Below are 12,218 nucleotides of genomic sequence, written 5' to 3' on the forward strand. Positions count from 1 at the left end.
CATCCCCACCACCAAGCACTTGCTGACTCTGTCGGCCCCAAGCACAGATGCTCACAGATGTCAGCCTGGATCTGGCTGCTCAGATGGATGTAGCATGGAGGTGGGGATGGGCTGCCTCCCTGCCTGGCCCCTACTGCATGATGCTGAAGTTCCTGCTCAAGCCATTCCCATCAGAGCAGCCACACCCACAAGCGGAACATGAGGCTTGGCACTTAAAGAGGTGAGAATGCAAACCACCAGACTCAGAGTGCCTTGTATAGTTCTTTCACCATTTCTAAGTGCTTGGAAATTTTCATAAAATCTTGGAAGAAAAAACGCTACAGCATTTTTCTATAGAAATTTTTTTCTATAGGAAAAAATTTAACTGTGAAGGAAAATTTACTGTGCAATGAGAACAAAACCATATCACAAAACAGCATCACATGAGCCCATTTAGGGCAATAAAAAGCATACATGTGCACACCAGAGAGCACACCAGAGGGCCAGCAAAGGCCACTGGGTGGTGTGGTCCAGTGACATTCAGTCGCTTTTTTATGCTTTTCTCTCTCTTTTCTAACTATTCTACAGTTAACTTATGTAACGGGAAAGCTGTTGTCCAATTGCTTACTCACAGTGCACAGTATTCTAGATACATGTGGGCCATGCGCAGTGGCTCATGCCTATAATCCCAACACTTTGGGAGGCAGAGATGGGCAGATCATTTTAGGTCAGCAGTTTGAGACCAGCCTGGCCAACATGGTGAAATGCTGTCCCTACTGAAAATACAGAAACATTAGCCGGGTGTGGTGGCACACACCAGTAATCCCAGCTACTCAGAAGGCTAAGGCATGGGAATCGCTTGAACCCAGGAGGCTGAGGTTGCAGTGAGCCAGGATTGCGCCATTGCACTCCAGCCTGAGTGACAGAGTGAGACTCCATCTCAAAAAAAAAAAAAAAAAAGCACAAAAAACAAAAACAAAAAGGCACATGTCTGCTGATTGTAGAACACTTTAGAGGCAAGAATCTCATGTTTTAAAAGTGATCAGGTCTTGCCATTTGACCTGGAAGAAGGAGTTTTTGGCTTCCACCTTTGAGCAGTTTGGGGCACACCAACCTATACACTCACACAAGGCCATCTTCAGGTGGAGTCCCCAAGCTCCACTTGTGAGTGTGGGCAAGTCACTGGGCGCCCTGCCTGAGCCCAAAGCCCTGCTCAGGACCACAGGAGGGTAACTGCTGGGCTGCGCCTGTGAGTCACCAAGGGACTCAGACCGAGGCATGGAGCTGGCAAGGGGAGGGGAGGCTGGGTTTTTGGCCACCTGCTATGCTCTCATGCTCCACTGGGGCTTTCAGAACTGCAGCCTGGCCTGGCCCAGCCATTTGCCTCACGAATGCCTGGAGGCCTGGCACTGCAGACAGGTGCTTGGGGCCAGTGCAATTCCATGCTAAGCTTCACCGATGGGCATTGTGGCCCCACTACGCATATGAGAGTGTTTCTGTAACCCCCACTCCAGGAAGGCAACACTCACACTTACACACTTACACATCACTTTGGGTGGTGTAAATATGATCAAAAAGGGACTCAATTGCCATCCATTTAACTGGAATCCGACCCTAAAGAGGGGATGAAAGAAAGACATTGAAGTTACTCTGACGCTTTAGGAAGCAGGGGTGAAGGAGAAGGCCAGGCTGTGTCCCTGAGCTTTCAGCAACCAGAGGAGTGTTGTGGACACTCCTGGGCACAGAGCTGGCCACATACAGCTTTGAAGGAGCCAGAACTCCAGCCTGAACCTCCTTGGGCATTGCTGAGATGCTGGTGGGAGTCAGCTGCCTGCCCACAGCCACACAGGGCCAGCTTGTAACATGCCACAGACCTGCTGGTGGTACAGAGCAGTGCTTCCCTACGTGTGGGCCTGGAGCTCCTCCAGCAAGATCTCTCTTGGAGTTCTGACGGCCAATGTATTAGGGAAACCAACATCTAGCACTTCCATGTTGGGCAGTTTGCCAGCAGCTACCACTGAAGGAGCCTTGAGGGAAGGGATTTGTCTGTGTGCCTTGGGGGAGGCTGTTTTTCCTCTCAAATTGTACTGCAGGGTGCTTTTAGTATCTCTGAACGAGCGCTCCTGCCCCCCACATCCCTCAGCAGTGCTGGAGTCTGATATAACAAATCCTTTTCAGGGTGACTTGAAAAACAGCTTCTCCACAGACAAGCCTGAAGGTGCAAGTCCATTTGTAAAATGTGCGCCTTGGGTGTAACACTACATTACTGTCACTTCTACTTAAACACATTAGGGATTTATGTCCTTAGTGCAGTCTGGCTGTCTTGGTAGCAGTGTGTGACAGTGCAGCCTGCACACCTTATGCAGGAATGCCTTCAGCTTCTCTCCCTGGAGAACCAGTGCATCAACAGGAAGGCTCTGTCCACATCCTCCACAGGGTGGGGGCCAGTCCCAACCACTTCCCCCATAGCAGTTCTGAGATCTGCTGTCACAAGGGAAACCCCAAAAGAAACGGAACAGCTCACAACCCCTGGCAACACAAATGGCTTCTCCAGAGCCCTCAGAGCAAAGCTGAATCATAGGAAGTTGCCTTTTGTGTATGTGTTTTTTAATTCTGTTTAGAGCAGGGTCTGCTCTGAACGTCTAGGCGGCATGGCCTTTGACAGCCCCCTGAACTTGCCCTGCCTGGGCTGCCACTGGGAGGCTGCAGGAGAGGGGCCGACATGAGTGCAAAAACTAAAAGGGCCAAGGCAGTTGTCCCAGGAATAGGACCACATTGGGGAACCAGATGTCCCCAGAAGAGTGCCCACTGCCTGTTTCATAGACTTGGACAAAGCTGGGCTGCATTTCTGGATCCTGTCCAGGGGGCTCCTATGCCTCCAAACCCAGCCAAGCATCCAAGGTCCCTGCGAACAAGCCTCACTCATAAAGCAGTTCATTCCTTTTTGCAAAGAATGACCGCCAGCCATGCTCCTGCTTTCATTCCACCCTTCACTGAGGAAAGAGCTATGGTCACACTGGAATGGTAACCTTCATTCTACAGAAGCCAAAGAGACTGTGCAGAAGAGGACTGTAACTTCTGCAGCACGAAGTGGCCTCTGAAAAGCCTGGTGAGGGCGTCGCCCTAGTGCGCTGCAGGGGAGGGGTGCCCTCGAGGCCCCAGAGGAGAAGGACCAGACAGATGCTGGGTCCCTGGGGACCCAGGGTCTGAAGGATTTGGGGTGAGGGCTAGAATAGGCTTAGCACTCCACAAATCTGTGGTATCTTTCCTAGGTGTCTCAAGGGCACTGCCTGACCCGTGATGCACTTGGGATCCCCAGGAGCCCTGCCTCACCCCCGGGACTGGGCACCTTGCTCCTCTTCACGTAGGAGTCCTCTTCATAAACATCTCGGGACAGCCCGAAATCAGAAATCTTCATCTTCCGCCCCTCAGCTACCAGGATGTTTCTGGCTGCCAAGTCCCGATGGACGAGCTGCGAGGAAAAACAGTGCGAGCCCTCAGTGCGGCAGCGGTCACGGGCGGCCAGGTGAGACCAGCGGAGGGGTGGCGTGTGGCCTGGGGAGCGGCCTGGTGAGACCTGGGCCAGGGGCGTGGCATGGCAGGGGCGTGGCGGGCTAGAGCGTGGCATGGTGGGGGCGTGGCAGGCCAGGTTGTGGGTGGCAGGGGCGTGGTGGGTCAGGGTGTGGCCCGGCCGAGGGAGGGGCCGGCTGGGTGCACAGCCATGCGCATGCACCTTCATCTCAGCCAGGTACTGCATCCCCCGTGAGATCTGCCAGGCAAACGAGATGAGGTCGCCCATGGTGAGGGCCCGCTCGTCCGGGTGGTCCAGGGAGCTGGAGTTGCGGCTGCCTCCGCTGCCCACGTAGCCGGGCCCCACCTTTCGGCTCTCGCGGAGGAAGCCTCGAAGTGAGCCGTACTTGGCGTACTCCACGATGAGGAGAAGCGGGCCTGGGGGCGGATAGAGGGGGCCCTGGGCATGCGGGTCAAGCAGATCCGGTTTTCCAGGAGGGAGGGGCAGGAGGCCGCAGGGCCCCCAGGCCGGGTCACCTAACAAGTAAAGGGGCGGGCACAGCCTTGCCTGGGGCAGCACCGCTGCGGCTCCGTGGAGCGCAGAGACCTTGAAGTCCCAGCTTCCTTTTGAACCACTTGCTCTCTGCCTCCTGCTGCTCATGTGGGCGCCTCTTTCTCGAGGTGCCTGAGGCAGGCCACACTGCCCTGGGAGGCACCCCCTTCCTGCCGCTAGGACCCCATGTCTTTTTGCCTCCTGTGTCCTGCCCCAGCGTAGACAGGTCGTGCCTACGCTGCATTTACGCAGGCCTCTGCCTCCATCAGCACGTAGAGGGTGCTGATGGAGGCAGAGGCCTGCGCAAATGCAAGGGTTCCTCCCTGGCGCTGGGCTCTGCACGCAGCCTGCTCCGTTCGCGCCTGTCCTGCCCCAGGGATAGCCCCCAACCCTGCTGGTGCCGACAGGAGTGCCTACTGCGCGCTCTCGGTATTTCCTTATCCCTCTGTCCTGCCCCAGGGATAGCCCCCAACCCTGCTGGTGCCGACAGGAGTGCCTACTGCGCGCTCTCGGTATTTCCTTATCCCTCTCACACGCACGCCAGCAAGCCCCTGAGCACACAGTGGTTTGGAAAACCAACAAACCAGGGCAGTCTCCTGGGTCATTATCTGAGAAATGGTGACAATGTTCCTGCCATGCAGGGTGGGATTGGGGTCACCTGGGGTCGTAGCACACCTAGTGCCCTGTGGTACTCAGGGTACCCGAGTACCCAGGATGGACGGTCTATTCCTAGAGCTCCCTGCCCCGCAGGCCCAGCCCGGAACTGGGTGAGGACACCTGGGATGTTACACCAGAGACCTCTGAGCAGCCCGGCAAGCTCAGGGAGTGCCGCTAGCACCGGGCTCCTCTGATGGAAAATGCTCCCCCAGTCAGTGGACTCAGCTAGACACAAGCTCCAGGCTGGGGCCTGAGCCAGGCTTCCAGGAAGAGGGAGCACAGGTAACAGGGCAGGAGCAGCCAGGGAAGGGAGAAAGAGGGAGAAGAGGGCTGCCTGGAGCCCCCAGCCTGGGTGCAGGGCTGCCCATCCCACTCTACAGCTGGCCTTACCATCCTGGCTGCAGGCCCCATACAGTTTGATGACATGTGGGTGGTTGACCTGCTTCAGGAGGTTGAACTCTGACAGCAGGTCTCGCAGCTCACTTGGGGAGGCGTTCTCTGAAATGCAGCACAGAGCAGGTTGCAAACAATCCCTCCTGGAAGCCCCTTCCATGACCACACCGGTTCAGGACAGACCGCATCACCTTGCCCAAGTTCAGACAGAGAGGCCTGCAAGGATGATGCTGCTCGAGGCTTCTCCCAGCCTTTGGTGTCAGTCAACAGGGGCCACATCTGCCCTGGGGAAGAAGCACCCCAAGGAGCCAGCATCCACACAGGCAGGATCTTTTCCCAGAATGTCCCAGGGCTGGGCCACCTGTGTATGTAGCATTATGTCCCTGCAGTCGCTGTCTTTAGAAGACAGTGGTCCACAGATATCCCCCTCATTAATCCTTCTGGAAAGGTAAGGGACTCCCCAAGGTACCCACACACCCGCTTGTGGGGAGAGGCCCTGGAGAAGGTGGAGAACCATGAGGGAGGACCCCACACACCGTGACCAGTCTCCCCGTTTCCTGTCCCCATCTGAGATGGCCAGCCTGGAGGCCAGGAGTCCCCCATGCTGCTGATGTATCCAATACACATGCATGGCAGCTGCTCACATTCCCTCAGTTACCACTGAAGACCAATGTTAGCACCTGAGATAAAGCAGTGTTACCAGTGCACTGCACACCTGACATTCTGCCTTATTCTTTTTTTGAGAAAGAGTTATGCTCTGTAGCCCAGGCTGGAGTACAATGGGGCCATCTTGGCTCACTGCAACCTCTGCCTCCCAGGTTCAAGGGATTCTCCTGCCTCAGTCTCCTAAGTAGCCAGGACTACAGGCGCATGCCACCACACCTGGCTAATTTTTGCATATTTTTAAAATAGAGATAGGGTTTCCCCATATTGGTCAGGCTGGTCTTGAACTCCTGACCTGGTGATCTGCCCACCTTGGTCTCCCAAAGTGCTGGGACTACGGGTGTAAGCCACTGCGCCCAGCTCCATTCTGGCTTATTCTTAATGAAAGCACAATTCCCCAGAGAGGCTGACTGTAGAGGCATGACAGAAAGAGGACAAGGCACCCCAGGGGTGGCCTGCCCAGTACATGTGTCCTGAGGGCAGCCAGAGCTGCGCTGGAACGCCCAGCAGGTGCCTGAGCCTGAAGGTATTCCAAGAGTCAGAACACATGGCTAAGCCATCCCTCCCGGGTCAGCTGTCCCACTGCCCAGCTGTGCTGTGCCACCTCCTCTGTCCTGAAGGCTTGTCTGGAAGGGAGAAGACAGCTGGGAGTTGGGGCCTCAGGACTCCTTGGACCAGCTGTGGGTTGCCTGGGGCTGTGTGTGGCTGCACTGGAAATCCAAGGGTCTTCCTGTGCCCCTGGAGAGTCTGGGGTTTTACTGGCTTGGAGGTGAACCCAGTCTGAGGGGCTGTGTAGCTGTGCTGGGCAGCCCCCGACTGCTGCAAAGAATTCTTGTGTACGCCAACCACTGTCCCTCACCACCATGCAGCCTGGCTGTCCACAGGGCTGGGGTCTGGCCACAGAAGAGGGGGTGGCCCAGTGCAGTCACCAGCCTCAAACATGCACGCCTCTTTGGGCAGGTGCATGTGCCCATCAAGAGATAAACTTGTGGCATGACTGGGCATGAGGGCGAGATAGGCCCGTGGGGGTCTCCTGAGATTGAGGGCCAGTCCTTACTGATGATCTCTTCACCAGGACCCCAGGAGACAATGAATGGGAAAGACTGGAGTGAGGACAGCTCTCAGCTTAAAACCAAAAGGCTTTTTGAATGTTTAGAGATTAGACCTTTAGTCGCACTGGCACAGCAGCACCTCTAGAGCCTTCCAGGGAGAGCAAAGTCCTCACTCTGCTTCTGTAGGCCCATGTGGCCCATGTGCCTGTGGTAGGGGTTCCCCAACTGCAGCCTCTCTAGAACAGCAATGGGGGTTCTTTGGGAGGTCCCATGCTGGCAAGACGGGCCTCACCCTCCCCCCAACTCCGGAGACTCCCCCAGGTGCACTATGCCTGTGCCTGGCAGGTACCTTTCAGCATCTTCACTGCCACCGTGGTGTACCCTGCTCTGCCTTTCAGACGGAAGGCTGTCGCCTTGACCACTTTTCCAAATTCACCTTCTCCTAGAGTTTTTCCAAGAACCAAGTTCTTCCGAGGGAATTCCCACTTTGGATCCTCCTATGTTGGAAATGAGGGAAGGGGAAGAAGCGGGGAGAAAAGTGTGAGGATGACAGGGGAGGCAGAAGGCAAGACTCCTAAAGGAGCCCCCGTGAACAAGTGCCAAAGGGCAGAGAACTGGCTGTCATCTGAGCCAGAGGCGATGCTGCCTGCCACCGCCCAAGGCAGGACCCTACAGCCAGATCCCTGAGAGCTGCTATGTGACAGGTCTTCCCAGGGGAAGGCAGATGTCACAGCATGGCTTGGACTCAGTAGTCGACCCTGTCTGGCCCCTGGTCTACTGTCTCCCCTGACCCCCGTCCCAGGACTAAATGAGCACTAGGTCCAACACCACCACCCTGCCCTCCCACCAAAGTTACATCAGGCCCACTTGGGACTGCTCTGGATGCCTTCCCAGACTTCAACTTGACCCCTAGTACTTGAGCTCCGACCAGGGAAGCCAAAGCCTTCCAGGATCCAAGAACCCTCCCCTGCTGTGCCAGCTCTGGGAGTCCGTCACCCCAGGTCTCCTGCTCATGGGCTTTCCTGGTCTGGCCCCATGCCCCCTGAGAACCCACAGTCAAGGTCAGTGTCTGCATTGCCATGGCTGCCCTGCTGCTGCCACCTCCACAGCTGGCACTGGAAACCCATTTACCACGCTCCAGACACTGCAGTAAGCACATAATGGCGACATCAACCTGATCCTCTCTAAAGCAGAGGTTAAGTCATAGGTCCAAGACCTGGTGCTGATGAGTGTGACTCTGGAGCTCACTGGGGTTAGAGTGATGGTCTCTGCCAGCAGCAGCCCAGACCAGTGTGGCCTTCCTGTGCAGTCTCACACAAACCCGCTGGGTTTATGAAGGACTCTGGTGGCTCATCCTGGAGCCCTGCTGTGAGGCTGACCTGTGGCCAGGCCAGGAGGGGGACCACCGACTAGGAAAGCCGCTGGGGAAGTGGCAGTAGCCACACTGGGAAGGCCTCCTTGGCCCGCACCCTCACCAAGGGCTGGGTGTTGCTTGATGGAGGCTCCAGGGCTGAGGCCCCAGGCTAAGCTGTGCTGTGGGGTGTGGCCCCTCCCAGGAATCCCAGGCCACCTCCCAGCCTGAGATGGGAACTGACAGGGCCCATGGCCACTGCGTGCTCAGCTTCCTCCCTTCCACTCCAGGCTGGAGGCTCCTGCTGAGGAGGTATTCACGCCACCATAAGCTTCGTGGCTCACTGTCCACTCACATTCTTGGCTCTGAGCCTGTTTCTCCTATAACTGGGCTTGGCTTCCAGTGCCCTGAACTGTAATAGTGGGGACACTGGAGGGGCAGGCAACCACCAGAAGAGGGCAGAGGCACCACACGGTGGTCCTGGCAAGGACAGGAGGCCAGGAGTTGGGGCTTCAGGACCCCTTGGACCAGCTGTGGGTGGCCTGGGCTGTGAGTGGCTGCACTGGAAATCCAAGGGTCTCCCTGTGCCCTTGGAGAGTCCAAGGTGTGAGGATGACAGGGGAGGAAGAAGGCAAGACCCCTAAAGGAGCCCCCATGGACAAGTGCCAATGTGACGAGGATCTCCCTGTGCCCCTGGAGAATCTGGGGTTCTTGCCGCAGCCTGGAGGCTCAGCAGCATACGCAGACCTGTCGGCCAGGCTCCCCAGAGAGGCACCCGCCTCTGACTTCAGTGCCCCTCCATTCACACTGCTGCTCCCCTGCCTGATGTTTCGGCCCTGACCACTGCCTCTCACCTGGATGGGAACAGCACCTCATCATAGTCCCACCACACAGTGCCCTGCAGAAATGGGGGCAGAACATGGGCCTTGTCTGCCCGGCATCGGCAGCCCCTCATGGGATGGCCTCTGTATCCCCAGCTGGCCTCCCTCCCTGGACGGCAGCTGGGGAGGGTACAGGGGTCTTCCCTGCCCTGCAGGGACCCTCACCGGGATCTTGAAGGCATCCACGGAGACCTGGTTCTCCATGGAGTCCAGCGAGGGCCGGCGGGTGCCGGACGAGGAGTAGCTGACCGGGAAGGCCTGGGTGGGCCGGCGGAAGGTCATCTCAGCTGAGGGGATGGGCGGCTTGTGGGCAAACTTGTGGTAGCGATGGATGCAGAAGGCAGACAGCAGCACCGAGACGATGAAGGAGAAGAGGACGGCGGCCGCGATCACTGTGCGGCACAGCTCATCACATAGCGGATCTGTGGACGGGGTTGGCATGAGGTTTGGCAGTGGCAGGAGGTCCTGCACCACCGGGTACAGGCTGTCCATGCTCCTCTGCATGGCTTTCCAGCCCGCTGTGTCTGCAGCAGCAGAGAAGTGGCCGTGGAGGTGTTGGAAGGCCTGAGAACACCCCATCGAGCATGGGTACTGCCACGTACTGCCCCATCCTAGACTACTATTGCCCTCTTACAGATGGAGATAGAGGCTCAGAGAGGCTGAGCAGCCTGCCAAGGTCACACAGCAGAGGCTGTGCTCACTACACCAGCTGGCACTGGAGGGCTGCTGGGGGAGGTCAGAATTTCCCTCTGTTCCAAATGTCTTTGGCATTTTCTTTACGAAAATCCTAAGTGGCTCGGGACATAGGCCTATATAATACCAGAAAACTCAACACCAGAAACGTGTCCCTGCACTCAGGCAGGACAGCGCTCCCGAATGTGGTCAGTGTGGCTGTGCCACCCACCAGACCTGCTGACCTTGAAATGTGCTCCTGGGTGGGTCCCAACTGCATGGTCACAGGGACAGTGACTTGTCAGGCAGATAAGTTGTTTGGTGAAAGAACTGCTTTTCTGGCCTGCCCATCACAGAACTTAGGGCCAGAGGACACTTTATAGGGGCCCCGGCCCCTCTCCTGGGTTTCACCAATGGAGTAACAGAGGCCCAGAGGGAAAAAGAGAAGTCTCATGAGGCCCACTCTCCTCCCAGCAATTTCCTCCTTGTTGGGGCCTCAGATGTGCTGCTGAGATGCCCCTGGGGCCGGGAGGCGGTGGTGGTCCCAGCCACCCACTCACCCTGGATGTCTTCCGGCTCGCAGAAGCACTTCTTCTCCTCAGGGAAGCAGTTGCAGGTGCCATAGCCGGCTTTAATCCCTCGGGGCTCTCCAGGCTCATGCCCTCCGACAATGCTGCCCCCTGAGGGCAGACGTAGCCCACTTAGCCTCCTGGGGTGCCTGACCACCCCAGGCCCCCAGATTTCTAGGGCAGTGTCCCAAGGAGCCCACTCCCCAACCAATGTCAGCAAGCACAGGTCCAGGGAGACCAGGGTCCCAGCAGCTTGGCTTAGCCAGGCAAGGCTTGGCCACAGTGTCTCCCTGAAGCCATGGGTACAGCCAGGCCCCCTCCTAACATTTCATCTGAACAAAGGACTCTGCCACCAAAACTGTGAAACCTAGTGACCTGACCCGCACATTGCAGTGTCCCTCGTCTGGCTCAGGGCCGCACTTTCCCTATCAGTGACCCTGCTGACCCTTCTCTGCTTCTGAAATCCTGTGTGCTGATTTCTGGGAACTCAGCAGGGGCTTGGACAGTCTGTGGGTCCCTGCCTCCCCACCATCCCTGACTCTGCCTGTTCCTTCCCCATGGCCAGGGTGACGCTGAAATACATAGGAGGCTCAGCTTGATGCATAAAACTGACAGACATGGCGCTCTGGCTGAAGTGCATGTGGGGTCTAGGTCTCCCCTACAACCTCCTGCCTGTCCCTATGCCCTGATTAAACACTGCTTACGGAGGCAGTCCTGGGGGCAGATGTTGACGTCTTGGGTCTCCACCACATCACAGTGGCCGTCGGGGCAGGTCTTGGTGCTGGGAGAGCAGGTGGAGAAGTTCCTGGTGATCCCTGCATAGGATGCACAGCAGGCTGTCACCCAGGTGGGAGCCCCACCGCATGCCCCCACTGCCTCCCAGGGTGATCCTGCCCCTCTAGGGAGGGGCAAATGGAGGCCTGAGTAGGGAAACCATGCACACAGAGCCCTGCCAGTGGGAGCATCCCGGGAGTCATGGTTTATGGGAGAGGGGGTGTGGGAGGTTCCTCATACAAAGCCCTTACAGCAAAGAAGCCGGGACCCTCTCAGGCCTGCACAGTAAGGGGCCCTCGTGGTGGTGGGCACACCCAAGCTGGCCTCTGGCTGATGCAGACAATGAGTCCCCTGCCCATACCACATCCCCTGGCCAAAGACCTCCCAGAAAAGTCCACTCTGTCCCCTGCACATTCCAACTTTGGCTCAGACCTTCCCAAGTCCAGAGTAAGCCTGGTCCAGGGACTATTCGCTGGACTCACAAGCCCTCTCCCCCAGCCCTGCACTGATGCCTACTCTCTCAGCATCGTGAGACACATAGGGGACGAGGTGCCAGGAGCAGACCTCCCTCAGGTGTCCCCAGGGCCTACCTTTGCCGTCTCCCTGCCTCCACTCACACCTGCCGGTCAGAGAGCCCAGGCCGCCGCACTCCTCACACTCCAGCCGTCTCTTGCTGACCGCACAGGACAGGGGACAGCCCACCTCCTCGGTCATGTCTACAGGTAGCAGACAAGCAGGGTCACAGGGGACTGGCCTGTGCCCAGTGCCCAGCCAGTGCCTGAGGACAGGGAACAGCACCAGCCAAGCTGCTCTATGGGTGGAGGCCAGAAGGACCAGGGTGGCAGATCAAGGGCAGCAGATCAAGGTTCTGGGAGCAATGGTGCAGGGCAGGGGATGGGGCATCATGGTCACAAAGCGGGGGCTGCTGGACTGGGGTAAGTACAGGAGAAAGGATGTGAGGGCAGCGAGATTCAGCCAATGGATGCCTAGTGGGACCTGTGTTTCAGGTACACAGTGAATGGCACCAATGGCAGCTGTGTCAGCGTGTTCCTAAGAGTGCATGGGTGGTCCTGGAGGTATGTCTTTCGAGAAGCTGCAAAGGTTGCATGGAACACACCTGTACCAAAAAACTGCTTGTTGTTTACCTGAAATTCAAATTTAACC

The 12,218-nt window shown here is 57.2% G+C and overlaps 1 protein-coding gene across 2 annotated transcripts in view; it reads right to left on the reverse strand.

Annotated features, from left to right (window-relative positions):
• Positions 1–12,218, reverse strand: part of LOC105730226 (proto-oncogene tyrosine-protein kinase receptor Ret) — a 53,966-nt gene that overhangs the window by 6,192 nt on the left and 35,556 nt on the right. For both annotated transcript variants that reach the window (XM_064362744.1, XM_021672280.2), the window contains exons 8-16: positions 11,645–11,770; positions 10,985–11,095; positions 10,272–10,391; positions 9,205–9,461; positions 7,157–7,304; positions 5,090–5,197; positions 3,713–3,927; positions 3,329–3,451; positions 1,523–1,593 (exon numbers count right to left, since the gene is read on the reverse strand). In XM_064362744.1, the coding sequence (XP_064218814.1) occupies positions 1,523–1,593; positions 3,329–3,451; positions 3,713–3,927; positions 5,090–5,197; positions 7,157–7,304; positions 9,205–9,461; positions 10,272–10,391; positions 10,985–11,095; positions 11,645–11,770 (1,279 nt within the window). The remainder of the gene's footprint in view (positions 1–1,522; positions 1,594–3,328; positions 3,452–3,712; positions 3,928–5,089; positions 5,198–7,156; positions 7,305–9,204; positions 9,462–10,271; positions 10,392–10,984; positions 11,096–11,644; positions 11,771–12,218) is intronic.

Source organism: Aotus nancymaae, unplaced genomic scaffold (assembly GCF_030222135.1).
Source record: "Aotus nancymaae isolate 86718 unplaced genomic scaffold, 86718_ANA_hifiasm-v0.15.2.pri h1tg000049l, whole genome shotgun sequence".
NCBI classification, from domain to species: Eukaryota; Metazoa; Chordata; class Mammalia; order Primates; family Aotidae; genus Aotus; species Aotus nancymaae.